The sequence below is a fragment of the Ilyonectria robusta genome (genome assembly GCF_021365365.1).
Source record: "Ilyonectria robusta strain PMI_751 chromosome Unknown BGZ61scaffold_9, whole genome shotgun sequence".
Taxonomy (NCBI): Eukaryota; Fungi; Ascomycota; class Sordariomycetes; order Hypocreales; family Nectriaceae; genus Ilyonectria; species Ilyonectria robusta.
This window is the reverse complement of record NW_025764443.1, coordinates 314,380-340,710: the sequence shown is the minus strand read 5'-3', so window position 1 is coordinate 340,710 and position 26,331 is coordinate 314,380. Positions and strand designations below refer to the sequence as shown.

The following is a 26,331-nucleotide window of genomic DNA, read 5'->3' as shown; positions in this document are numbered from 1 at the left end:
TGTCTCTATTGATCATCTCTCTTCCCAAATTAATCTAAGCCATTGGAGTTTGCTTCTCTGGAGGCATAACTGGTCAGCTACTCTATGCGAGGCTCAAGCTGTGGATACGGTATCTCTCCCCTCCCAACAGCAACCAGCTCCGCGAATTCTCCGGAGTGTTGCACTGCACATTTCGCATAGGGACAGGGAATTGCCCGGGGGATAGACTCCCGTCCAGACTCAAAAAGGCACCCATCGCTCGGCTCAGATCCCGAGACATGCTTGAACCGTGTTCTGCTGAAGTATCTGAACCGGTCCACTGGATTTGAGATATCCGACGGATGGCACTCTGAAATGGTTCTCAACACTGTATGGAGCACGTCACGACTCAGCCATTTGATTCCCCGTACCGAGGTGGCGAGCCAACACATCAGCTCCGGGAACGCATATGGCTAAACCGGTTGATGTGTCCCCCACTAACATTCCTTGGACATCCAAGATTTGGGACCCGTCTTTCGTTCGCAAATTGGGTGGTTGGGAGCACTGTTCTCGCCCCCAGACTTGTGGGTGCGTCGCCGAGACTTCCATGTTTATTACTGTGGCTCCCCACCTTAGCATCCCCGGCACCTTCTGCTGACATAAGTTCGCAACCATGAGAGCAGATAGCCTCGCCTGGGGAAGCAAACGACCGCCTGATGTTGGTAAGAATGTGTTCGGCTGATAACTCGGAAGAGGCGTGTGGTTCCGGCGCTCGAAACCTCGAAACAAACTAAGTTGCCCTGTTGGACCCTCCCATTAAGAACTGCCTTCGGTGTTAATTCCAAGGAAGACGGCAGGTGAACACCTGGGATGTGGTATTGTTAACCCTGCTCAGAAGCTGAATCTCGAATGATTGCTGTAAAGTAACGCGCGAGCGACTTTTGACGGTTGTTTGGGAGGGACCATATGCCCCGCCAATTCTGCCCCTGGATCCTCTCCTTGATGTAGTGACAGAGATGGCAAAGATCTGCAAGTCCCCGCTCCAGATGTTTTAAAGTGAGTGTGATGGAAAGCTGAGATCGCGACACTGTCCCCTCTAACTGCTCCCAGAAGCCCTTGCTGGCTCCCTGTCGACAGTCACACAAACAAATGATTTCTCTGGGACATTGGCACTGGCAACGTTGCTCTGACCTGGAGATTCCCGCAGCCAACAGGCATCTGGAGTCCAGACACAACGGCTAGAAGGTTTCTGGGAAGGTTACGGCGTTAGGCTCTGATTCGCTGTGGATGCAAATTAACAAATCACGGAGAGGCCAGCGTAATGTCGCCCACGGAGCCACGCAATACGCAATACGACGTACTTTTGGAGCAAGGCCACGACAATGGTCACAACAACATTCATCATCGTTTTCACCGTCCGCGCCACCGTCGCCGTTCACTTCGACGGCGACGGCATGCGCGGGGGCGGCGAAGCAATTCCTGGTCGAAGGGATGTGAGATGATCGCCTGGGAGGACGCGAGGGACAAAGCCATTCTGCAACAACGCCGGCCAGCGTTTGGTATGCAAACCCGCGCCTCCAGCGCCCGAGAACCCATCCATCCAGATCCTTGCGCGCTGCTGGGTGCTGTGGCCTCGGGTGGTCCTGGGTGGATGAAAGGTATTGGTTGGGCGAGACAGGCCAAGCCGCCCGGGTAGAGAGCCATGGATGGATGGATGGCGACACTGCGTCGAAGCCTCGTAATTCCTTGTGTTCCTGGGCGGCGTTCTTTGGCTCCCGTCCTTCTCGTGCCTCACGACCGCAATGTACGAGTTACGTACATGGCATCTCGCACAGCAACATGCCAGGGCACTGCACATCTGTTACCCGCCGAGGTGTCCCGGCCGAGAGGTGTCTGTCCGTTACGGCAGCTGGAGCTGGGACGGGACAGGGCCGTGTCGCCCAGCGAACCTCATGTTCGTCGAGCTGGCACCTACACCTGACCTGAAGCTGGCTGTCGGCCGCGGACCATGCGACGCCTGAGTCCGTCTTGGGAGCCGTGAGTTATTACCGTGCTCAGAGCCTGTTCAATCACCATCCACCGCTCACCACCCACCACAAATCTAACGCCAGGGTTCCATCCATGGTACAGTGCCAGTTTAGGAAATCAAGGGGCCTTCCGCACAGAGTGGTGGGCATGGTTCCGGGGTTGCTTGGGGGCGCTTTGTTGGTTGCAGTGGGCTCGTAGTGGACTGGTGGCGTCCCTCCAGGCCGCGAATCAGGGGCCGTAGGCGCCATGGCACACCGTGCGAAAGACTGGTGCCCGTTAAATGGTTTCGCTAGTCCTAAAGAGGACAAAGCGTGACGGGTCCCCTGTCGCACCTGCTCCATGTCCTGGACTGCTCGCCCAGTCGCGGGCGTGCTGCTGGGGCGCTCTTCGCACGTCTCGACCCTCTTGACCCTCTCCTCTCGCTCCTTCATCCTTCCTCTGCCCAACGAGCGCATCTGCGAAACCATCGACCCTTCAATCCCTCCCGACTTGCAGCGAAACCTCTGGTATTTTTGCCTCTGATTCGTGTCGCTTCTTTTAGTCGCACTGGTCGATGATGTCTCGTTCTTTTCTCTCTTAGAGCCCTCTTTTTTATTCCCTCCTTCCTCCGAGCCAGTCTCTGATTACACTCGTTACTCCTCCTCTCTTCTCGCAAACCCGTCTCACTTCCTCGCCGAATCCGCTTCCACAGCGCGCAACGACCGTTCAAACTACTCGGGCGCCAAAGACTCGACGACCCAGCCGATCTCTCATTTTATTTTCTATATTATCTATCAAACATCCACCACCAGTATCATCTTCAACAAGATCTAGAATCGCCGAACTAGTCCGGAGCGATCATCCAAAGTGATCGACACTCGCCAACCATCTACCCACGACACGATCACCGTTGCGTGTCATCGCCATGGAGAATACACCATTCCTCATTGCCAGGGATTTGGACGAGTTGAGCCATGGTAAATGAAGAACCGAACCCTCCGAGTTCGCAGCAATAATTAACCTCACATACACAGTGATGCATCTGGTTCCTCGGAGTACCAACTGCGTGGCCTGCGACGATTCTACCCAACTCGAATGCCCAAAGTGTAGCGATGGCGAGAGCTGCCAGTTTACCGTCCCTCTCGACTGTACACAATGCGCGAAGTCGATTTGCATGCAAGACGATACATCCAGCTCCAGCTCAGGTAGCAGCGGTCCCAGTGTCGGCGGTATCGTCGGCGGCGTTCTTGGTGGCCTTGTCGTTATCGCCGTCGCCACCTATCTGGTCTGGAGGTTCTGTATCAAGCCGAAGAGATCTCAGATCCCTACGTCTATCTACGTCCAGGATATGGACGCCGTGCAAGGCTCCGAGAAGGATGCCGCTTCAAGGAGGACTCGCCCACCATCCACACACACCGTCCACTCTATCGCTTCTACTGTTCTTACCAGAGCATCCAACATCATCCAGATTGCCTACATCCCTGGCGTCACAAACCGGGCGACCCCGAACTCTCCCAGCGTTCCCGTCCCTCCCGTCCCGCCGATCCCCGTACAGCACACCGAGGGTCGAAGTCCCCTAGGAAACGACGAGCAGCACTTTTTCGTTCCGGGTGACCTTCGAGACTCGACTTACTCAGGCCTGTCTGGCTACTCTGACCGAACCTCTTACGCCCGCACCTCATATGCACCCCGATCCAGTGTCGCGTCAACCATCTACGGCAAGCAGGCACAAGTCCAGGTTCCCGCCCAAACCGGCATGCGTGCCAAGCCTACTGTTGTCAGCGTTAAGTCCACTGGAAACAGCAGTTTGGAAGTCAACACACCTCCAGTCCCGACGATTGATTTCCAGAGGTTTGGCTCAGGACGACCCAAGAGCGGAGCCAGTGCGTTCAGCGTTGGCTCGACCTTCCTCAACAGCGCCAACACTGCTACGCAGGCTCGTGCCCAGGTTGTCAAGGTTGTAGGACTCAAGAAAATCGATATTGCACCCAAGTCTGATACCGACTCATCAACAACACTCTCACTGCCAGCCCAATCACGACCTACCACACCCGGCGGAAACCCGACTCGAGACTCTAGCGCCATCACCATCATTGATGACTCTCCGTCAGTCGACCAAGGTCCCTTTTCAGACCCTCCAGACCGGTCAACCCCACAGAAGTCGAGCACCACCCCCGGGCTGGGAGCAGTGATGGAAGACTCTGCTGGCGAGACTGATCGGAGTTCTGAGCGAGGCTCTTCCCAACGACGAGACAGCAGTCCGTTTGGTGATCAACACGCGACCAAGGAGTAAGGCGGTTCCTCGCGGTATATATATCTGAGCAATTGTTGGGGATGTCATGAATTTACCCGCCCCTTCGGCTCCACATACTCAAGCGCCCAACTGCTTTCTTTCTTACTCTTCTCACGTCAAATTTTGGATAGACGACCCGACTCAAACCGGGATATGGATTTCTTTTCTTTTATATTTTGAACAACCAGCGGTGAGGATATTTTTGGTATGGACTATGGCGTCTTGGACTGCACCGCAGGATACGGCACGAAGGACGGCGGGATGTTTGCCAGTTGGGTTTTCATCTATAAGCTACTGAATAGAGATGATCTACCATGCAATCTTTTAACTCGCAGCTTATGATTTGTTTCCAACGTGTCAAGTGTGAATAAATCCTTTGTTCGGGGAGGAGCCCTCGTCTTTCAACCTTGCACGACCCATTCTGAATCAACTCGGATCAAACCAAGACACACTTCATTGGTATTGAGAGATATCAGGGGGAGGGAATTGCCACCCGCTACTATTTCCAGCCGAGAGAAATTAGCCATTACGTTCTTTCTCTCCATCACGGTTGATGATACTTTTTGAACTAATACGACGATGCAATCTACGTGGCTAGACGACATTACACATGGACCGCTCAAGGCGATAATTACACGGCAGACAGCAGAGCGGCCATACTCCGGGTGAATTGGCAGGATCTCCTGGATCGGACGTTGAATGGGTCCATGGTCAACCGGGGGGCTTCAAAGGCCAAAGCTTGTTGTTGACCCGGGCTGAGTTGGTGAAACAGACTAGGTGCGATAGGACACTGGAGATTGGGGTTGTGCGTTCAGAGCCCGGTAGTGAAACGGGCTGCTTTGTCTTGAGGCGCCGGGTCGCTGCGTCTCCGGTTTCTACGTGCCCACGTCTGTAAGTTCGGTGGTCCGCCGTTGCCCGCGCCAGCGCAAAGCATGAGTCCACGTCGTCATGTTGGGAAAGTGTGTGTATCCCAAGCTGGAAGACCGGCAGCATACGCCGAGCAGCGGTACTTGGGGAGCAACTCGGCCCTCGCCCTCGCCTTACATAGTACGTAGTACGCTCAAACCAAACCCACGCAGCCTCCATCTGCCAGACCGGGGGTTACACCCGTCTTTCTTACCCTGCCGACGTCAAGTCGTGGTCCGGCTGGCAACCGATGTCGCGACCGGGCATGGCGAACCGGGCGACGAGGGTGATGGGCAACCAAGCGAAAAAGCGAACAAACGACGGGCTGGAGAAAGGTCCGACGGGGGCGGGACAGGGCGCGAGTACAGGGCGCGAAGTACAGGATAGTTAGCCCCGATGCCATCATGGCCGGGGGCGGGTTGTGGTGGTTTGGGTCCGCAGAGGGAGGTCGGCGCGGCAGTGGAATGGAATCGTGCGTGGGATGTTTTGGACGTGCTGGATGGGTTGGTCGACTTTGAGAGATGGAGCGTGGGGGAGGCTGTCTTATCGAACGTGATGCCCCCTGATGGCAGACATACACGAGACAGAAGCCATCCATCATGGTTCTCGGTACCCAGGTCAATGGAGTTTCCAACATCCGCATTCGGCATGTGGGAAGCAAGTCTGTCATGTCGATGCTGGCTCCGGCCGCTGGTCCCTCATGCAGGCCCCGAGCCGTTGGAAGGGGAGCCCGTCTCCGTCCCCAACCCACGATAGGGGCATGTCCGAGAGCCCCGTGAAGCTCCCGGGATGGCTTCCAGGATACCCTCTTCGTCGTCGTCCTCCTCCTCCCAACCCCAGCAACCGGGGCCGTTTCCCCGTTTCGCTCGCTAGCCTGGGGCGCGCCGCCGTGGCAGCTACTAACGTAGTCCGTACGTAGCAAGACAACGCCTGGCGCTGGGCGTTGCTTGCGTGCGCGGTGCAAGTTCGGTCCCCTGGTCTGGCTTTTTTGGCTCTGCGTCTTTGTACGACCTTCCGCTTTGGCGTGGCTTGTCTGCCCCAGGCTCTGGGATCAGTGGGATGGGGGCTCTCTACTCGGTTCATGGGTTTCATTTCGTTTTCCCCCCTGGAGATCATCGGTGTGAGCAAGGGATGTGAATACTACGTCGCAACCCTTGGGATCTTTTTTTTTTTCTTCCCTTTTCTTTGATGATTCATTTCCCTTGCGACAATCACCAATTCCAGCTCCGCGTACAGCCGTTCTCCGGTACTGTAACCGAATGACGAACCACCACAGCACCGGACAGGTAAGGTAGCTAGTTCAAGGCATCCCGTATCCCGTACCTACTACGTAGCAGGTCGGTGACCTCAGAGCTAGAGCAAAGGCCTCATCTGCCCAACCATACCGAGCGGACCAGGTCACTCCTAGCGCCGCCCCGGCACCTTCACCCGCCGTCTGTTCGGCCTCCCCAGGGAGGGTACCTATAAACCCCACTGCCCGCTTGTGCTAGCCCCGGCCTTCAAGAACGATGCGTTCGCGTCGGCCCCAACGAACCCCAACGGCCGACCGGCTGTCGATCCGGACCAGCATCGCGGGACTGGGCTTATTCGTTTTTCCCTCTCCGTGCTATTCGCAATTGGAGGGAGGGCGTCTACGGCGGGGTGCATTTCCTAAAAGCCGCATACGTAGTAGGGTGAGTATCCAGAGCTGGCCGTGCTAAGTTCTGTGTCCCCCCCCCCCTCCCCCCCCCCTGTGGAGGCTTGGGTTGTCAGGTCATCGGCACTTGAGCTGCGCTTCACCTTGGTGAGAGCTAGCTACGGGCAGGCCGCTCACAGCTACCAGACCGAGAGACGCAACCTGCAAGTATGGGCGGTGCTGGCGGACCGGCGTCAATGAATGGGTAAGGTATCTCTGACTGTAGTCTGTACTACCTCACGCAACTTGTTAGTCGCCAAGCCAGCTCAGCACGGCCGTCCTGTCGTAACTCAGATGCTAGGGCTGTGCCTAATGTCAGACCCCGGGTCTCTCGGCTCGCCTCTCTGCTCTTCGATCCAGTTGCGCTGCGTGCTTCGCCGTGTCTCATTGCCTTGTTGCCTCTTCTCGTGCATCTCGCCTGCACCCGTCTCCGCATGCCGCCGCCATCACTTCCCAAGACGTCAACAAGCTCAAGGCTATCGATTACGTTGCTCCCTGGTTGGCGCTGCTGCCGGGAACGAGCGGACAAGGGGGGTGGGCATGGCATTGCATGGCGGTAGCATCGCATCGTCCATGGGGGGTGAGTGGGAAGAGGGCTTCCTCAGAAGGGGTTCCCGTGCGGCAGCCCGTGTACGTTGGTTGCACCCGTTTGTGGTTGCTGTCCCGAGGAGGGTGGGTAGGTTTTTTTTTGTTGGTTTCGTGACTCTACTACGTAGTATGTCGAGCTGGGGCGGCCGTGATGTTACATGGCATAATGGGCATACGGGCAGACGTGGTGGGCGACGATGCGATGCGAACGGGAGTTTGACGCCAACCACCAGCCCTCTCCGCAGCTCGCTCGCTCTGTCCGCCCGGGTTTCCTTTTGCGATTGAGCAACGCGGCTACAGCTGAAGATCGTCGAGGTGCGTGCTGACCTCCGGCTCCGGATACGGATATCCAAAGACGACTACCTACTCAAGTTACCAGGTACTATCATGTCGGGAGGGGGAGCACAGACGACCGCGCAGGTAGACAAAACCGACGACGACAGACCTGACGTTTGATAGAACCGTCAACTTGCTGGTACATGCCAGCTATTCACATGTCTGTATTTTCTCCATCGAACAACACTAACTTGTAAGTAGGTTGTCACTGTTTGGGGAATTCCGTCCCCAACAACTTTGTCGTCGTCCTCGTCCGTCACTCCTACACACATCCTTCTCTCCCCTCTCCCCTCTCTGCCTCTGCCTCTGCCTCTGCCTCTGCCTCTGCCTCTGCCTCTGCCTCTGCCTCTGCCTCTGCCTCTAACCCTCTTATCCTCGCTCCCACTGCATCCATCTCGCCTTTCTGCTGGTCCCCCACTCTCCCAAAACTGGGGCCCTGCGAGGGAGAAGCTACCTTCCCTACCTCCTCGTGCCATGTAGTAGGTACCAACACTACCCGACGGCCTGCGCGCAGCAACATGGCACCGGGAGAGGGAGCCCAGAGAGAAAGAGAGAGAGAGAGAGAGAGAGAGAGAAAAATATCCCAGCGTCGGAACAGTCCCCCCACTGTCCGAGCCCACGGCGCACTCGCGGTGGGGGGGAGCGTTCTTGGGCATGAACCCGCCTGGAGGGGAAGGGAAGGGAAGGGAAGGGGGCTTCTGCCTGTCCACCACCGAGGCAGCTCCTGTTGGTATTGTAGTTATTATTTGTTGGTGGTGTTCTTGTTTGCTACCAAGTCTGACCCGCGAGACCAAGACCAAGACCAAGACCAAGACAAAGACAAAGACACAGAGACGCCTCTGTGCGCATGCGCCGCCTGGGGGTGGTGGGTGTGCCTAGTTCTGCAGCGCATCTGCAGTCCAGCTCTTGCAGCTGCGTGCTGCATTGACAGCGAGAACCGGGAACGTGCTCGCCCGTGGCTGACATAGTGTCGGGGCAAGCCAGAGCGAGGCGTGGGATGGACATGGAATGTGGGCATGAAATGGGCTGGATTTGAGGCGTTGACACAGCCCCCCCCCCCAGTCGCCATGCTGCTGTCTGTCGTTCGTTCGGTCCTCGACGACCCACGACTGAATGTGTACTTCGTACGGATACAGTTGACCATGTACAGATGCTGCCCTGTTTCGAACGCTGCTGTCTACTCTATTGCCCGCCCCCTGTCGCCCCGAGCCCATCCCAGATCCTAGAACGCATCACAGAATTGAACCCTCCCCTCCGAAGTGAATTCCCTTTCCAACGGAATCCTCTCTCAGAACTGAACCCATTGAATCCGCTGAACTCTCGGATCCAAAAGCTGAGTCCGAAATGAGTGCCGCTGTCCGCACTCTCTCTCCCTCTCTGGCCCAACACGCGTCGGCGTCGACCCCCCAATCCCATCCCTTCCCTAGGTTCCCTCCCCTTCCATGCAACATCCCAGCAATTAGTCCCATTTTCTCAATCGGGCTTCTTCGCGGTCCAGGGCCCCCGGCCTTGTCGACACCTACCCACGCCTCCTGCCCACACCTCCTAGCCTCGTTACCCTCGTAGTGCGGCCGACGTGGACAAGGCTAACGTCCGTAGGGCTTCCATTCCCCTTCCCGTTTAGTGACGCACACCTTAGGCCGCCTCGCTGACAGGACACGGTGCATCATCTGCATCTCTGCAGCTCTGCATCTCTACTTCAAGTGCTTCATTTTTGTATGGTGGTATCAGGTCTGCTTTTATTCTGGGGCCACAGCCTCCCAATATTGCCTCATGCGTAGATACAGTGCATCGTCTTATCCCATTTCCATTTCCTCGTCCGCCAGGCCCCTCTTGATCCTCCTCTTCCTCCCTTCTCCTCCACCTCATCCCGCACATAGTACCGAGTACACGGCGACGACATCCCTGCTTCTCCCTTCCGCCTCCCTCCCTGCCAGGTCCAAGCCGTCGTTGCCAACTGAGCCACCCCGGCCCTAGCCCAAGACAGGCCAAGAAGAGCCATTCTTCCACCGATCAATCCATCCTCTTCATGCTCAGTGACTTCCCCCGCTCCCCCTCTTAGCCCCTCCTCCCCTGAGTCTGTCCACCATCCTTAGGTCGAGGGGGGATCGGGTAGGCGCAGAAGGTTCTCCAGGCCAGGTATGGCACGCATAAGATCTTGGCGTGACAAAACCATAAAAATCCAACCAGGGTGCCAGTGTCGAGTATACAGTCCTCTTTCTCAGTGTCCAAGAAAAATAGAGAAAACAAACAAGGACACAGAAAGGAAGCATGTACCCTCGTTCCAGGGGTGCGCAAAGCAAGGAGTCAGGAGAGGCGGGAAAGCAGAAACAGGCACTCGGCCCCAGAGACTCCAGAAACACACCCACCCACAACTGCCGCCCCGCCCAGACCTTTGACATGTGTCCGAGGCGAGCCAGGCAGAATCCGGGGAATACAGTTGACGCCCAGGTCTTGCCCGTAACTTTGCAAAGAAGAATAGTATAAATGTCAAAAGAATACCTAGCGCCCCAAGAATATGCCTCTTTTTGTTCGTACGCCATTCGCCGGTGCGGGAACTGGTCTGCTTTCGTTCGTCGTTTGATGCTGCGTCGTCATGTCGCCCTCGTCGTCGGGCAAATGTGGCCATCTAAAAATCGCAATAAAGAATAAATCGTCTCTCCGTTCCCTTTCGGCTTCTCGCCAATCATCTCCAGACTTGACGTCAAGCCTGTTCTGGTAGGTGAGGGGTTGCGACAACCCGACCCCTCATCCGCGGCTCTCATCACCGGCAAACCTCCAGTTAGCGGTTTCTCTCTTGTCCTTCTCTTGTCCTTCTCTTTCCTTCTTTCTTTCTCCTCGATATTCCGAATGGACTTCTCATTGGTGCGTGGTTGCTCATAACACCACACACTTGGACTTGTTCCGGTCGCCATCCTTCCCCCTTCGGTGTCGGTTATGGTCTCGGTCTCGGTGTGCGTCGCCATTGCCCGTTCGTTGCCGACCGCCAGAGCCACCAGAGGGCCGGGAGGCCTGTTGTCGTTGCCGACGTAGGATTCTAACCACGTCGTAGAATGCCTTTTCGACATTGATGCAATTCTTAGCTGAGGCCTCGACAAACTCGCAGCCCAGCTCGCGGGCGAGGGCGTGGCCCTCTTGCGTTGAGACTTCTCGCTCGGTGACTCGATCGCTCTTGTTGCCGACGAGCATGATGGGCACGGGCAGCTGTGAGCTAGCGGCGGAGATGGGGGAGCCAGGATACGACGGCGATGAGGCACACGACTCCTTGACACGTTGGATCTGGTGGTGGAAGCGCTTGATGCGGGAGAAGGACGAGCGCGACGAAATACTGTAGACTAGGACAAATCCCTCGCCGTCACGAATCCATTGATCTCGTAGGGCAGTGTACTCTTCTTGGCCAGCAGTGTCAAGTACCTCGAGCATGCAAGGTTGACCGTCGATAACGACCTGCTTCCGGTATGAATCTTCGATCGTCGGGTCGTACTGCGAGGAACGGAGAGTCAGTCGTGGGGAGGTTCTGAGAGGAGCTGGTAGCACGAGGCTGAACTAGAACTGGCGGGGGGGACTCACTGTCTCGACGAAATGCTGCAAACACAGTTGAATGGTGAGGGCCGTCTTTCCCACGCCACCGTCTCCCAACACCACCAGCTTGTACAACACCATTCGACCTGCCATAATGACGACGGCGGCGAGATTGCGGAGGCGGAAGGTCGAAGACCGAGGGATGGAGGGGGAGGAAAGGGGAGGGTCGGCGACAAGGCTCGAAGTGATGTCGAGGGGAGTTGACAAGACGTCGTCACGAGCGGAGCGGATGGAAAGCGAGGAGCGAGGAGGGGGTGGCTTGAGGGAGGTTCGAGCTGTGACCAGCAATTGTCGGGCGAGGGAAGAGTTTAGCAGCAGCAAGAGCAGTAGCCGGACAGTAGCAGAGCAGTGAGCGAGAGAGGGCAGTCCGGTTTGGAAGATGTTTGGTCGAGAGGCATGGACGGTCTGGCGCTGGCGCTGGCGGCGAAGTGAAGACGGACAGTGGAGACTTTTTGTGGGCGGGGGCCTAGTTCACTAAGTAGGTAGGTACCTTCATGGGTAGGTAGTAAGGTAGCCCACAGGAGCGACAGGGCCATGCTACATGCTACGGAGCCGGCAGGTACATGGACCGCGGGTGGGCTGGCAGTGGGCTGGCAGTGGGCGGGCAGTGTGCAGGCGGCGGGCTGGGAGGTACCTGTAAGGGAGGTTTCCGGGTACCCATCCGGCGCGTGTGCGGCATGGGGACAGTGGGTGAGTGGGCGAGACAGCCGCCTTGGGCACTCGTCCAGAAGGGGCCCTAGGGGACGCAGCCGGGGGGGGAGTAGGTATCTGGTACCGGAGCGGCTGCTAGGCAAGGTACCTAGGACTTTGGGGTTGGGGGAGGGAATGTCACCACCGGGGGCACAGAGGGGAGGGGCCGCAGCGAAGTGAATGGCACCAGGATGAGGGGGGCAAGGTCCAGATGAGGAAGAGGAAGCGGCCAGAGGAAGGGGATCGAATCTGAGGGACACGGCCGGTACCTGTAAGCAAGGTACTGTGCGGCGAGTACTCGGTAGACGAAAGGATGGGTTTGCAGTGCTGCAAGTCTCTATTGGGGACGAAGCACAAGCAGCGAGAGCAAGCAGGAGTACTGCGTATGAGCATGGAGCAAGGGTGCGTGAAGCGTAGGAAGGGTGCTGATAGGACGAGGGAGGAAGCGGAAGGGTAGAGGCGGACGACGCGCTACACCCCCGGGAGATTCCAAGGCCGCTTGCTGGGCGCCCATTTCGCTGGGTGACTGGAGCGAGGCGGATTCGTTAATCCGATTGATTGAAAGAATAATTCGTCGAGGGGGTTGGGATGGGGATGGGATTTGCTTGGGTAGTGGGTAGGTACTTGGGAGCTTGGGGACTACTACCCTTAAACCCCCCTCCCCTCTCAGAACCTGGACGGTCGGTATGGCTACCTGCCTATTGGACTGCCTGTCGCCTGTCGATGGTACCAACGCACGGCGAGGGTTACTTGCCAACGTTAGTCGCCCGTCTTGGCCCTGTTGGTCGGCAAGCAACCACCCGGGCCCCCGGGATCGCAGGTACTACGTAGTAAGGTAGGTAAGGTAGGTAGGTAGGTAGCTACGGCTACTTTCACAATGCACCGTCGGGGTGCGGTACGGTGCGGTGCTCGCGCGGGACGACGACATCGACTTGGTTCGACTTGATTTGACTTGACTCGACTCGACGTAACTCAACTTGACTCGACCGAAACAACGACGGAAGATGCCTTAACTAGGCTTGCGCGCCTGGAGCCAATGGCTGCCCGTATTGGAGTGACGGTTCTGTCGCAACCCTCCCGCAGCGTGCGACGGCTTGGCCTTTGCGGCCTGCCTTGTTCTGTCTGTACGATTCTGCATCCTTCGGAAGGGATGATGCAACGATGGGGGCTGCACGGGAAGAAGAAAAGGAAAAAAAGTTTTCTTCGGCCGGTCCTCGCATTTGTTCCGCTCCCTAGCATGAATTTTTTGGGTCCCCTGCCAGCTCTCACCATGGCTTTCTTTAGGTTGCGTTTTTTTTTTCCTTTTTTACCCTCTTCTTTTTTTTTTCTTTTTTTTTCCTTTTTTTGCTTCTTCTGCACCTGGGCTGGTGGTTGCAGGACGCCGCAGCACGCACGCAGCAAGCAGGACCAGGTGGTCGCAGCGCTGTGGGTGGTGTTGTGGTTAGAACCCGGTGGTTAGAGCTGGTTAGGGGCATGGTGCGGCCCTGCACTGTACCTCGATGGTACCTTGGCGAGCTTGCCTGCGTCGTTTGCCAGCGAGGTACCGGCCGTGGTATGGGCTGTCCCTCTCCGGGGGAAGACTAGCTGGGGGCCGTTTTTGGGGTTGGGGTGGTGGTGGTGGCCTGTGCTGACGGCGGGTAGTGTCACTGTACATGCCTCGGTAGGTAAGTAGGTAGGTAGGTAGGTAGGTAGGTACCTAGGTAGGTAGGTAAGGAGCAAGCTAGAGCAACAGTTTTCTAGCTGCGAGCAGTTGCACCGCGAACAAGACAAGCCATGAAAATTTTGGCGGGTGTGCTGGCAGACCGGGGAGCTGGAACTGGAGGGGGTACTGGGTGGGATGAGGAGGGGGAGGCTGTTTGTTGAACCCTGCCACTGCGATTGTTGTCCAGAGGGTTGTAGGGGGTTGAACTGCTGGCTTGCACCGGTTGAGGCGTGTGCTGGTGGCCGGCGGCGTGAGGAGGTGCAGTGAAAGATGCAGAGAGGTGCAGCAGTGCAGCAGTGCAGCAGTAAAAGGTGCAGCGAAGTGAAAGGTGCAGCGGCGGCCATGTTTCTTGTGTGCTATGTCAGGTACCGTTGGGTACTGTGACGGCGCAAGGGACTAGGGCGTAGATAATCGATGCACAACTGCAGTTGGTGATGACACAAATATCCACAGGAGATCAGCAACCGCATCAGCAACCGCATCAGCAACACGCAGCAACACGAGACTCTAGACCTGTGCCGGGACGGGAACGCACGAAACTATTCATGGGTTCCGCGCTTGTCGGCTCCAGTACACGGCAATGGCGGGTCTGTCCCTCGATCTCTCTGGCTCGATCTCGTTCTCTCGTCTGCGCCGAAGTTACATACATACTACAGCCGTAGTAGCTCTCCTCGCCCCTCCCAGCGCACACACCAAGTGAGGCGGATAAAGAGCAGAGCGAGTGGCTTGTGGGTTCGATTTTGGTGCCATGTTGATCAACAGGTCCAGACCCAGACGACCCGGGAGACGTTCCACCCCCCAGCCGTCTCGTCCTAACAAGGTCCGAGGTTGGAGAGTTGGGCACCATCCGACGAAACAGACACGGAGAGAAGCGAGCCTTGTCCCGTTTCAATTCACACGGCCGCCCGTTTTGGGAGATGGTCTTGTCATTCCGCGGTGCAGAGCATGCCACCACCACGCGGCCGCCCTGGCAGCATGATAATCTGGAACCACTGCACGCAGAGTACAGTAGCTGACCTCTAGCCTCCTTCAGCGCCGCCTTCAAGGTCCCCGTCTCTTCCCCGTCTGCTCCCCGTCTGCTCCCCGTCTCCCCCAGTCCCTGTCTAGGTTCGCCTGGAGCTGTAGCGCGGTAACCAGTTGGTTGACCGAGACGGTCGGCGGGACCTGTCGGCGGCCCTCCGATAAGACGAACCACGAATATCCTTCGGCCAACTCGACACCCGCCGATCGGGCGGCCAACGACCGAGTGAATCATTAGCTACTGACATTGCCATGCCTCGCTACTTCCTATCAGCCATTGGCAAAGGGCAAAGGGCAAAGGGCAGCAGAGGGTAAAGTACTCCCTACATGGCTGTACCTATCTAGGCCTGGTAGAGACGAGGCTACCGCCCCCCAATCCCACAATTCACGGGCTACAGGATGCATGTTCCAGCGGGAATCCGTCAACGCTATACTTGATACCTGGGCTTGGCGGAGGCTAGCCCACCGCATAATATTCCGAAAGGGAGTGCCTAATGTCTAGCCAGAGGCAGTATGGAGCCCTCGAGGGCTCCGAAAGGGGGGTTACCAGCCCACCTAGGTACAGTGAGAAGCATAAAGTCCTGATCCAAAATAATGTATCTATTTAATTACTTTAGATATGCTAAGCCTTTTTTCTTTACTTCAAGGTCTAGCTCAAGGATTCTTACACTTACTCTAACCTTGGCCTTTAAAGTGGTAATATAGTATACCCTAATAAAGATTAGATTGTACCGCAATGCAGATTAGCGTTTCATACTCAGTACAGTCATTTGGATCAGGACTTTGTGCATACCGCTGTAGTTAGATGTCCTGGTCTGAGTCTGGCGGACCAGACTGCATCGTAGTGCCTCGCCACAAGGCGCTGCATCTCGCAGGATGAAGCGAGTTCATGGGCTTGTTGGCGCTTGCGATGCCTACTACTCGGGGATATATGTACGCACGACCGCCCGTGACGTTTATCGGCCCCTTGAACGGCCGTGTGGTGGTGCCACCACGGGCAGGTGAAGATGGGCGATGCGAATAACTGGGGGATCGATTCGATTCGAATAACTACAGAAACACGGAAACGCAGAGACAGACACTGCGGGTCGAGAAGCAGAGGCGTGTAACTACGTAGAGTCAGCCAACCCCCCTTGCTGGTTGGAGTTGTCCCGTGTTCCCATTTTGCGTGCATCCGCATATCCGCATCCGCACCCGCATCCGCGGGCGTCTATCTTGGTGCCATCACTCGTGCCAGCCGTGCCAAAAACGTCATGCCAGATGGATGCACAGACAGCCATGCACAGCGGCTGACACGAGCCCTCTAGTCTCTGGGTTCTGGGCTCTGGGCTTTGGGCTTCCTTGCCCAGCCATCCATCCACTCGGAGCCGTCCCCCTGCCTTGGTTCGGGTGCCCACCAGCCCTCCAGCCTGCCGGCTCTGGCGCTTGTTAGCTGTCGGGTTGATCTCGATGTGTGTGTGTGTGTGTGTGTGTGGTTTTTCTCTCTCGCTTGCTTGCTTGCTTGCTTGCGACTACAATGACGACAACCACGAATGGCCGCCCACCACCACCACACCTTCACCCCGCATTACCAGACGTGGGAAAATCAAGCACATGTGTGACACCGGGCTAATTGGCGGCACGGCAGGTACCTCGAGGCCAAGTATATACCCCATCTACCTCTCCATGCCTACCTGCCTACCTGCCTACCTGCCTAGGTACCTACTCACGCAGCAAACTCGATTGCCGGGCTCGGCTTGCGGTTAATGTCTCTCGGGTATTTGGGGCCGCAGCTTGAGGTCGCAGGTCGCAGGTCGCAGATGATGGGCCGGGCCAGCGGGCCCAGTTTACCCCACCCTTTGGCTGCACTCACATCAACCTCCAACGTCCAATCTCTCATACAAAGTAAACGCAGACGCAGCGAATATCAAAGGCACTCAATCTCCAGCAGAGTGGCGGCACAGCCTCAATTGTCCAGATTGACGGGCTGCCTCTATCCTCCCTGCGTCACCTACCCCCTTCACTTACTTCCATAGCCTCCGAGCATCTGCCCGTCGTCGCAGCCAACCTCCCGCATAGGACCGATTGGCCTACACCGGGCTAGCATCTTCACATGGGAAGTGCTGCCCTCCATTTCACTCCCCTGCCGGATGTTGGCATTAACGTGCTCCCATCTTCGATCAACAACCTAGCCCGGGCATAGAATCTCCAAGTGGCGGCTCTACTAGGCCCCTTCAATGCATTCTCGGTCCGCGATGCATGGGTTCTGCGACCACCCCAGACAACGATGCGGCTTGGCTCGGCTCCTCACACCCCATGGCATCGCCGCCGTTGGATGTTTCAAGACCGGCTCGGGTGTTTATGGAATGGGTCTCCTCCTATTTCTGCCCCCTTTCCCGGGGTCCCAGGCAAGCGGGTATGAACCCGGCGAACCTAGCATGCCGGGCACTCCACGGATTGGGCACGCCAACAAACCGCCGGGAGGACCCCTTCTCGGTGTGCATATCACTAACGGGTCTACATTTTTGCAGTTCCATTTCTCCGCCTTTTTCTCAACGGTTCTGCAGGGCGTCAATGTGGCGACAAACAGATGGGAGGGGTTGAGCTGAGTTACAAGACCGATTCCGGCTTCGAGGTCACATCGGGAATCCCTAGCTTTGTTGTCGCCGTTCCCGGATCTTGCTTTGGTCTTTCGTGGTCCGTGTGAGACACGGAGAAACCGGCCGCTTATCAGCTGAGACACAGTCTCCAACTCTAAACTTGCCTGGCAACCTTTCTTTTGAGCCTCAGCAACGTAGTACGCAAAGCACATATTCCTTCCTCTTCTCAATGATAGGTGTTCAATCTTCCTGAGCAATGACAAGTTCATCTCGCCATGAAATAGCTCAGAGTCAGACTACTGCTGCAGCCCCCTCGCCCTCGTCTTGACAACCAACATGGTGTGTGGCTTTGTCCGCCAATGTCGCGAATCCCCCGGTTTCTTTTCCCTGTGAACCGTAAAGTTCCCGACATCCTGCCGTTGGTTACAAGCAATCCTCAAGTTACCATCATCTGCCGTGCCTGCCGCCACACGCGTGGCCGAAGTGAGACCAACAACTCTTACATGGGCAGGGTATATTGTGGTGCCACCAACACCAACTCTATCCGATGGTTGACCGAATCATTCACAAAAGGGACGATCCCTTGTCGGAAAGGGCGAAGCGGACGCAAGTAGGATCAGCGTGACAACCGTATGCCGCCTAAATCAAACCGACGCTTTTCTTGTTCGGGAATTGAACGGGCGAGGGGGAGGACAAGGATACATCAGTCTAGAACACAATGAACCTCTGGAGAGACCAGCCAGGGTGTGATTGGGTTTATTCGAAGTATTTTCGAGATTAAGTGCTACGTGTTCGATGCATGGTTTTCATCCCCTTCGTCCTAGCTGCATTTGAGGCCAGATGACGTAGACGACGACTCATATAATGCCAGAATTCCATTTCCCAATGGCGATCATGCATGAATTCGTTTTTCTCCATCCCTTTTCGGTCTTGTCTCCGTCCTATGCAACTTCCTTCAACTTGTGGGCCAGCGTCACAAACCCATCTTCCTCCTCGTCGATCCAGAGATCAACCCATTCCTTAGCCCCCTCATACCTCTCGTCTTTTCCCCATTCTTCTTCTCTTGGCCTCTCAACGTAGATGGTTCTGAGGCCACAAGCTTTTGCGGCTTCCAAGTCGTTGAGGTGTGCTGCAACCAATGCTACCTCCTCGGGGTCAAGACCGAGCTCGCGTGCAGCACCGAGGTAAACAGCGGGGTTCGGCTTATAAGCTCGGAAGTTCTCCGCTGAGAAGAATTTTCGAAACCCCAAACTTCCAAAGTCATCCAAATCACGGAGTAGACCGGTGTTGCCATTGGACAGTGTGCTGGTGATGTAGGTCTGGCCCAGGTTCTTCAGCCCGTCAGATGAGTCCTTCCATGGGGAGAGACGATGCCACACGAGGCTCAGTGACTGTAACTCCATTGCATTGAATAGACCAGTGAGGTTCCAACTCTCCAGCAAACTAACCAGGCTTTCGTGGTGATGCTGGTCGACAGTCTTCCATGTATCCGTTTCGGGATTGAATGTATGGCAAAAGACGCCGTAGGAGGTATGCCATTCCTCCGCGAATTTCCCCCAGTCATCTTCAGTGAGAGCCTGGAGGCGAGATTTGAGACCCTCGGGAAGGTCAGAGGAGGCTTTTCGAAAGGCTCGTAGGGTAAGCTCTTCGGTGATGGTGCCGCGCCAGTCCACGGTGGTGCCGAAGACGTCAAACAGAAGCGCCTTCACCTTGGCGAGTGGGGAGATCTTTCCGGGAGACATCTTAACTGTGGAGGTAAATTCTTCTTTGTCTTGTAAAGGCACGTGTTATGTGGTTTAGAAGTTCAACATGAGACTCGCGATGCCGAGGAAGCACAACGCTTAATAAGGTAGGAAGGACGGGTCACCTGATATTGTTTGACCACGCCCTGTAGATGACAACATTTCGCGCATAGCTACTGTAGCCTATTATGGCAAGTTAGATTTAACAATCTGATTTTCAAGGCGAAACTGCCAAACATGGCTAAACGGGTCTCGTCACAGGAGATCGTTGCTCAAGTTGCAATCGACATGAAGGTATAGGGTAACCGGCTTCGTTTGCTCGAGATGCTTGGTCATTAATCTAAGCGAATAGTCAGGTTTTGGGCAGCATTGGTAACACACCAGTCAGCCTCCGGTGCAATTATTCCGGTCTTGTGGTTTTGCAAATGATTGATTTTGAGTGTTTTGTCGTCGTATTGTCGAGGCGGGATCGGACATACATGTGACAAGGGTCATGACGTTTGGAGTCGGAATCACGGCAGCAACTCGCCTTTGTGGCGTCTCATCTACGCATTCCTCACGCAATTTCCAAAGCTTGCCTTCGCGCTACCTCCAACGTCATCTCATCACAAACACACAAAGCCCGAGTATCACGGCATTCAATTATGCTATAGCCACCACATTGGGAGTTCATTGGGCATCGAACTACGATCCATCGGCATGGCGTCGTCGCAGAAGCACTTCCTGGGCCGCCACTATGATGCAGAGCATAGCACTGGGCCATTTCGGTCTCTGAATCCCACGGAGCGTTTCTTCGTTGCCAAAAAGGGGTCCAGCAGACCCTCCGACGAAGAGAGAAATGGCGATTCACCGGCGAGCTCGAGTGACTCTTTGCCCAAGGTTACATATGTCTGGAGGAGTCGGGACAACAGGAAGGGTCGCCACGCGTTGGTTATTGACCGCGATCCTCGAAAACACAACACGACAGGGCCCAAGCCGTCGAATACGTGGGAACGAACCTTCCGAGGGATTCTGAAAATGGCTGTCAGATACCCCATCTGGGATATCTCATACGATGTCGCTGTCGTCTTCACTATAGGTGAGTGTCCTGTCAGACATCTAGGAGCCGGATCATCCTAACATTACATAGGGTCCATCATTTGGGTAATCAATGGGTTTTTCTCCTGGCTACCAGTACAAGATCCCTCGACGGAGTTCTCAGGAGAGACAACCTGGGGAGCAGGTCTTACAGCCTTCATCGGAGCCACCGTCTTCGAGTTCGGATCAGTCCTCCTAATGCTCGAGGCAGTCAACGAAAACCGCACCGACTGCTTCGGGTGGGCAGTGGAAGAATCGTTCGATGGAGGCCTGCACCTTCACCCTGACCACGGATGCCGTCATGCTCACGCCCAGAAGAGGACATGGATAAAGAGGACAGTAGTCGAGGGGACACTGGCTGAGGGGACCTCATCTGGTTCTGCAGCTGGTGCTCGAATGTGGTCTTGGTGGCCGACGTGGTACGAACTTAAGACGCACTACTTTCACGAGGTTGGCTTCCTGGCCTGCTTCTCGCAGATGATGGGTGCTACCATTTTCTGGATCGCAGGAATCACGTCTCTACCACCAATCCTGAATAACTTCTCTAAACCAGCAGAGAATGGAGTCTACTGGGCCACTCAAGTCATCGGTGGCCTTGGGTTCACCATCTCGAGCGCACTCTTCATGATCGAAGTGCAGCCTCGCTGGTATATTCCCGCGCCAGGTGTTCTTGGATGGCACATTGGGCTATGGAACTTCATAGGGGCTATCGGGTTTACGCTCTGTGGAGCACTTGGATTCGGAATATCCAACCCAAGCGTCGAGTATGCAGCCCTGCTGTCGACGTTTCTAGGTTCATGGGCTTTCTTGGTGAGTTTCAGGCGTCTGTCGAGCCACGTGAGTTTAACTGACCAATATGCTAGATTGGAAGTGTTATCCAGTGGTTCGAAAGTCTGAACAAGTATCCAGTATGGGTCGACAAGAAGGTCGTGACCCTTACGGCAGCATGAAGCAGCGGGCAGGGTTGTTGTTCATCAGACGAATAATTTTTGGGCCACGTCAGGCACACGAAACATTCAACTGCGGGAGCATGAATAAACTAGCTTGCACTCCATACTTTAATGAAACCCGCATTCGGTTTGAGAATCATCCGGAAGCCATGCGAATTGCAACGGCCTTCTTCTTTGCCGATAGGCAACTTTGGAGCAGCCCCTACTCTGGTGTGAGGATCTGCCTGTGGCCGCAGTTTGGGTCGCATGGTGACATGTAAATCACACGCCCGTTGCGAGCTTTCTCTACGCGCCATGCGTTATTAGAGGACGGGTGATAATGTGACAGGCCGCATATCGCCAGGGTGCAGCCGGTTTGACGAAAACCCATCCTTGTTCTGCAGGGCAAGAATCCGCCTTGTTTCCGCAGCACGAGTCGTAAGGGGGAGAAAACTGGTAGAGTGCCATTTAGATATTGACTGCTATAGGCCGTGCCAACAGTCTTGTGACCGACGGCTTGATGTCCCGACTGTGATACCTGTCTGGCTGCGTCGTGGGATAATCATGTCACTCGTGATAGGGGCGGAGTGCGATGATTTATCGCCGTGCAGCGCATCCACGAAAAGCAATGGAATACCAATTAATGGCATATGCAAGCCTTCACGTGTCGTGTCACTCTTCTGTGGGAAATCGTAACATTTTGGCCTCTCAAAGCCCGGTTCCAAATGCTCTAGTCCCAGTCTTGCGTCGGAGGGAATGTATTGTGGACTGCACTACCAACTGCCGTGTGGGGATCCGAGTTTCGGAGTTGGCTGAGGTGGTTTGACAGCAATCAGGCTCTCTACTGAGCATGAGTACGGGCAATGTGGTTGATAACAGTTAATTTCAAGAAAAGAAGCGACACTTGCAGGTGTTGACGTTTTCCTCCACACCAGAGCAGCGTGCATGTCCTTTAGTGTTCACGCCGTTGTTATCCACGGAGTGTTAACTGGTCTAATTGACATCATGTAATGTAATTTGATATTTGACATGATACAGATAGAGTATGACAGTGTATTGATGATCGAGATAGAATGCAGCATGTCCTAGACGCAAATATATTATCTCATCTGGCATTTTACATTTGAGAGAACTAAAGGGACGGCGGAACCTGCGGCCGAACACGAGAGACATCAAAAGGATGAAACATCCCAAACTCTGAAATGTTTTTCAACCATCAACCGAGTATTGGCAAGGCGGAAAACGGTCCGAATACACGCGGTCTTGGAGTTGAGACTTTTTCTGGTGGAGCGGAATATCCCCGCGGCGATCATCAAAACCTTCCCAGCAACCGGCGGCCGCGAAAAGTCAAAGAGTACCACCAACGAACGGAAGCTCAAGCACGGGCGGGACACTACGGAGGGGACGACAAAAGGCCTCAATACACCCTGAGACCGCCTCGCGTTCAGTGGCGCCAGCGAGTCCCGCCTGCAGGATCAATGTGCGGAGCAAATAAGAGGGCAAAACGTTGCTTTTTCCTCTTAGTCTCCTCATTCGTAAACGCATCACATCGCAGCACAACTCAACTTATACATGTTGTGTGGAGAACGACAGCTTGGGCTAAAAGGCGTGCATGGTGGAGCAACTGGCGTCGACAAGTCAGCAGTTGTTGAAGGATGCGGCATGGATCCTTTGAGGGTTGCGCATCCTGTCGGCATCCATCCGGAACGTCTCCCACGACACCCGAAGGTTGATGATTCGACAACTGCCAAGGCACACCAGCACCAGGCCGAACTGCGACCACCAAAGACCATGTCTTGGATCTCCACAGACAAGGGCGGTGGCGGAGGCCACAGCTTTGCTTCTTACGAATACAACACCCTGCATATGGCGCACGGCTTGATCTGAGAGGCAAAACAATAACAAAATCACGACACGCGTGGAGGAAGCCATGGTGGCGACCTCATCACGTCCTTTTGATTGCGCCTGGTAGCGTGGAGATCGGATGCTCGGTGGGCTAGGATCCGTCTCGAAGCCGCCCGTTTCATGTGGAAAGGGAGACAAACATGGGGGCCTTGGGATGATGAACCGTCCCAGCGGAGCTGGAGAACCTTGGTCGCGAGGAAAGCAAGGAAACATCGGCCTGGATGGGGCCTGATCTGGCTTCACCGGCGCCAGTATTCATTGGTTTGTAGCGAATCAGCAAGAAACGCGACGGACTCGTCATCGGAACATCCGTGCCTCAGGCGCTCTCTATTTTTCCGGCAGGGCCTTAAATGGGTTGGTCTAGGACGGCGCCGTCTCTTCGCAAGGGTCCGTCTTCGGGTCCTTATTTGGAAGATACCAGCTCGAAATTCGTTGACGTGGGGTTTCCTGGTGGTCAACCGAGCAGGAATTGCTTTTCTCCAAGCTGCCCCTCTTCTCCTCTTCTGGCCCCGGGCCGCGCCTCTGCTAGTTGCGAGCTGGCCAATGGTTGTGTGGATATCATGACGGTGGTGAAAGCGGGAACCAACGAGCCGGTTGGGGCTAATTTCCAGCTAGTTGTTTGAGGCGTCGACTGAGGGAAATCGAAGCCATGTTTGCAATCACAATCACCCGCGAGCGTCGCAGAGACACGAAAGAGGTGACGAAGGCTACAGTAGCAGTGGGAAATGGTGGCGGGTGGCGGGTGGCTTGTCGATGATTCTTGATTAGGCTGAGGATGAGATGAGACGAAGGACGGGATACTACTTTGGTCAGGTTCTCCGGATGGACCGTCGTACTGGAAGGACCGTCAGATCCCTCTTGATAACGCGTCCGTCAGCGTGGCAGTGGCACCAGTATCCATATTCTACTGCCCAGGAAACTCTCTTTGCGCACGTGCTATCACCAGTTAGCATCTAACCTCGTTGAGGGTATCATGATGACAGCCGGGGGGTGACCACCTCGGCAGTCTACGTATGAGCAAAACGCCGATCTTTGCGAAACATGCGCCTTGACTTGCTTAGGCTTCTCGTAATACTTTAGTTGACGGCGCACAAATGGCCCCATCAATTGATTTGCCGACTTGGTGCAGGTCTCGGCGCGATACCGAGACGGAGCCGGCGCCGGAGATGGAGTGGTCAGGAACACACGGACAACCCACAGACATGAGAGACGGAAAAAGGCAAGGTGAGGCTGGATCGGACTGAGGAGTGTTATCGGAAGAGGCGACATCAGCTTCCTGGCCGGATGCCAAGACCTTCCGGGATAACCCCTTTCATGATAATTTAATCGAAGCCGCTGTGGAGCGTGCAACGCAAGGCTCAAGCAGCGGCCATCTGGGGTACAGCGTTGGGTGACCGGGCGTGCATATGTGCTATTGCCGTGCATTTATGACCCTCAGGCCTTCTGACCCCTGGCACAAGGGTCGATTTACGCTGGATCCGGGTTGATATCATCTGGTACGGATGTCAGGGTCTCTGTGGGTGACGCTTTTCCCGTCCGTGCCATTCCATTGGCAATGTCGATTTGCGTGTCTTCGTGTGAGATAAAGTAATAAACCGGCATTGAATAATCGGAGCAAATATGATGCCGGCTGTCGTCTGCCCCCCTTGCAAATTGGGGGATGTGACGTCCGGAGGAGGCGAGGAAGCAGCAATGGCACAAGTTAATGCGGTTTCTTCGGTGCTGCCGGGCAAGGCTGTGAGATGTGATCCATGGATTACTGCATACCATGACGAATGTGATATGTCAGGTTGAGATGGAATAAGATTGGCTGAGACCTGCGTCGGTTGATGTTGCCCTGACTTTGGCCCCCTGCTTTGACCCTCGCTTCCACCCATGGCTCACATCGTACCTGACAGACTGTATGTAGAATGGCCGCATCACAGCCGGAGGACATGGCTGTGCATTGCGGATATGTTATTTTCACATCATATCAAGATTGGCACAGCAAGCCATGCTGGATCGAACCAAAGCATGGTGGCCCTTGTTAATCTTGCTGGCTTGCTCCCTTGCCGGCGCACTGTCGGCTTGCATTAGCAGTAGGGAGAAGTGGTACGTGCTTGATGGCGGCCAGAGACATACAGTAGGTTGTGCGATATTAAAAGTACCAGTCTGCTGGACCTTGACCTTGCTCGTTGCGGTAGGGTTCTTGGGAGCCTCGAGGCAATTGAGGATACGCTGGGGCGACCAGGGGCGGGACTGGAGATTCGTTGACGTTGAATTTCAGGATTGCTTTTTTCGAATACAAGGCCAACACGAGGACCTACCCTCCCGGTGAGCCGATGCTGGCTTCTGGCTCTGGGGCAAGATGCACAAGCACTTTCAATTCTCTCTTAGGCCGCCTTCAAGTTGGGAGACGGCCGTTGGGCATTCAAGGCCGTTTGATCGATAGAACCAAGGGGGGCACAACTGTGTACATGTGATGGCCAGAGATTCGTTACAGTATGGATTTGCAGTGTGGGTAAACCATGTGCAATCTGCACGTGTGCGGCGGGCGAAGTGGTTTTGCTTGTTCCCACAATGTGAAAGGTGAAAGGTGAATGACAAGGCAAGTGACAAGGCAAGTGACAAGGCAAGTGACAAGGCAGAGGTTGCGCAGCAGGCTAGGCATATTCCTTGTGAACTCGTGTTGCGTGAGGAGAGTGAGTGCTTGTGGAAAGATGCTCCGTCTGCTTCGGGTGGGATCAGCGAGGAGGAAATTACAAGCCCCAGTAGAGACCAGGCCTGCTATTGGATCCGCCGCAGCTGAAATCCCAGAGGGAATCCTTAGGTGGCCTAGCTGCTCCTGCTCCAGCGGGGCCTTCAGGGGAGCTTTCCCGGAGAGTGCACTATGGGTCCTCGCTATTGGCCCCCCCTGAAGCAGCTGCGAGTGCCTGGGAGTTCTGGGACTCAGCACCTCAGGCAATAAAGCACCTCGAAATGGGACTAACAGAGCTACGGACCTGCCTCGCATCTTTAGACTCCGCGTAACTGGATCAAGGCCACTACCGTCGTTTCAACCTCCCCACCTCCTCGCAGAAACGCGCCCAAAGCACAAATGCTACAGATGGACACCACCGGCTCTGTCACTTGTCTGTCTGGCTGTCTCTCGCTCTGTGGATGCCGGGACTGGCCTTCAAGGATGCGAGCTGCCAATGCGCGGACGGGCCAGGGGCGAGGCCATCCGGGGACCCAGTCTATCACAGCCAAGGCTACCAACTTAGGTACGGTAGGCTAGGCCACGCCGGGCGAAGCCCCTTGTCCGTCGAGTCGAATCGAGAGCCCGCCGCTGTGGCCGAGGACAAGAAACGAGAAACGAGAAAC

The 26,331-nt window shown here is 55.5% G+C and overlaps 13 protein-coding genes across 13 annotated transcripts; 3 read left to right on the top strand and 10 right to left on the bottom strand.

Moving 5' to 3' along the window:
• Positions 1–2,027: 2,027 nt before the first annotated feature.
• Positions 2,028–2,772, bottom strand: BGZ61DRAFT_576977 (uncharacterized protein; the record flags this gene model as incomplete). The annotated part of the gene is made up of 1 exon (XM_046256236.1): positions 2,028–2,772. Exon 1 carries the CDS (start codon positions 2,451–2,453, stop codon positions 2,028–2,030), a length of 426 nt encoding a protein of 141 aa, XP_046104606.1. The 5' UTR covers positions 2,454–2,772.
• Positions 2,773–2,890: 118 nt separating this feature from the next.
• Positions 2,891–4,258, top strand: BGZ61DRAFT_493642 (uncharacterized protein; the record flags this gene model as incomplete). Its single annotated transcript, XM_046250674.1, has 2 exons — positions 2,891–2,942; positions 3,000–4,258. The coding sequence occupies 2 exons, from the start codon at positions 2,891–2,893 to the stop codon at positions 4,256–4,258; spliced, it is 1,311 nt and encodes a 436-aa protein (XP_046104605.1).
• Positions 4,259–4,655: 397 nt separating this feature from the next.
• BGZ61DRAFT_450936 (uncharacterized protein) lies at positions 4,656–6,293 on the bottom strand. The gene has a single exon (XM_046245775.1). The coding sequence runs from the start codon at positions 5,832–5,834 to the stop codon at positions 5,319–5,321; it is 516 nt and encodes a 171-aa protein (XP_046104604.1). The 5' UTR covers positions 5,835–6,293; the 3' UTR covers positions 4,656–5,318.
• A 622-nt stretch (positions 6,294–6,915) lies between these two features.
• Positions 6,916–7,963, top strand: BGZ61DRAFT_233873 (uncharacterized protein). The gene has a single exon (XM_046238249.1). It carries the CDS (start codon positions 7,041–7,043, stop codon positions 7,710–7,712), a length of 672 nt encoding a protein of 223 aa, XP_046104603.1. The 5' UTR covers positions 6,916–7,040; the 3' UTR covers positions 7,713–7,963.
• BGZ61DRAFT_233864 (uncharacterized protein) lies at positions 7,803–8,529 on the bottom strand. Its single transcript, XM_046238248.1, has one exon. It carries the CDS (start codon positions 8,417–8,419, stop codon positions 7,892–7,894), a length of 528 nt encoding a protein of 175 aa, XP_046104602.1. The 5' UTR covers positions 8,420–8,529; the 3' UTR covers positions 7,803–7,891.
• A 1,088-nt stretch (positions 8,530–9,617) lies between these two features.
• On the bottom strand, positions 9,618–10,473 carry BGZ61DRAFT_233835 (uncharacterized protein). Its single transcript, XM_046238247.1, has one exon. The coding sequence runs from the start codon at positions 10,304–10,306 to the stop codon at positions 9,797–9,799; it is 510 nt and encodes a 169-aa protein (XP_046104601.1). The 5' UTR covers positions 10,307–10,473; the 3' UTR covers positions 9,618–9,796.
• Positions 10,474–11,545, bottom strand: BGZ61DRAFT_233834 (ras family-domain-containing protein). Its single transcript, XM_046238246.1, has 2 exons — positions 11,334–11,545; positions 10,474–11,246 (listed from the first exon to the last, which is right to left on the bottom strand). The coding sequence occupies exons 1-2, from the start codon at positions 11,436–11,438 to the stop codon at positions 10,641–10,643; spliced, it is 711 nt and encodes a 236-aa protein (XP_046104600.1). The 5' UTR covers positions 11,439–11,545; the 3' UTR covers positions 10,474–10,640.
• Positions 11,546–13,325: 1,780 nt separating this feature from the next.
• On the bottom strand, positions 13,326–14,387 carry BGZ61DRAFT_450928 (uncharacterized protein). Its single transcript, XM_046245774.1, has one exon. It carries the CDS (start codon positions 14,079–14,081, stop codon positions 13,491–13,493), a length of 591 nt encoding a protein of 196 aa, XP_046104599.1. The 5' UTR covers positions 14,082–14,387; the 3' UTR covers positions 13,326–13,490.
• BGZ61DRAFT_233826 (uncharacterized protein) lies at positions 13,857–15,171 on the bottom strand. Its single transcript, XM_046238245.1, has one exon. It carries the CDS (start codon positions 14,990–14,992, stop codon positions 14,219–14,221), a length of 774 nt encoding a protein of 257 aa, XP_046104598.1. The 5' UTR covers positions 14,993–15,171; the 3' UTR covers positions 13,857–14,218.
• Positions 15,172–15,846: 675 nt separating this feature from the next.
• BGZ61DRAFT_450926 (uncharacterized protein) lies at positions 15,847–16,189 on the bottom strand. Its single transcript, XM_046245773.1, has one exon. The coding sequence runs from the start codon at positions 16,035–16,037 to the stop codon at positions 15,867–15,869; it is 171 nt and encodes a 56-aa protein (XP_046104597.1). The 5' UTR covers positions 16,038–16,189; the 3' UTR covers positions 15,847–15,866.
• Positions 16,190–18,073: 1,884 nt separating this feature from the next.
• On the bottom strand, positions 18,074–19,207 carry BGZ61DRAFT_450923 (HAD-like domain-containing protein). Its single transcript, XM_046245772.1, has one exon. It carries the CDS (start codon positions 19,076–19,078, stop codon positions 18,278–18,280), a length of 801 nt encoding a protein of 266 aa, XP_046104596.1. The 5' UTR covers positions 19,079–19,207; the 3' UTR covers positions 18,074–18,277.
• A 378-nt stretch (positions 19,208–19,585) lies between these two features.
• BGZ61DRAFT_233802 (uncharacterized protein) lies at positions 19,586–21,259 on the top strand. Its single transcript, XM_046238244.1, has 3 exons — positions 19,586–20,156; positions 20,208–20,965; positions 21,019–21,259. Exons 1-3 carry the CDS (start codon positions 19,778–19,780, stop codon positions 21,103–21,105), a joined length of 1,224 nt encoding a protein of 407 aa, XP_046104595.1. The 5' UTR covers positions 19,586–19,777; the 3' UTR covers positions 21,106–21,259.
• A 2,184-nt stretch (positions 21,260–23,443) lies between these two features.
• BGZ61DRAFT_477561 (uncharacterized protein) lies at positions 23,444–24,193 on the bottom strand (the record flags this gene model as incomplete). The annotated part of the gene is made up of 2 exons (XM_046248918.1): positions 23,444–23,824; positions 24,065–24,193. The coding sequence occupies 2 exons, from the start codon at positions 24,191–24,193 to the stop codon at positions 23,444–23,446; spliced, it is 510 nt and encodes a 169-aa protein (XP_046104594.1).
• Between the last annotated feature and the right edge of the window lie 2,138 nt (positions 24,194–26,331).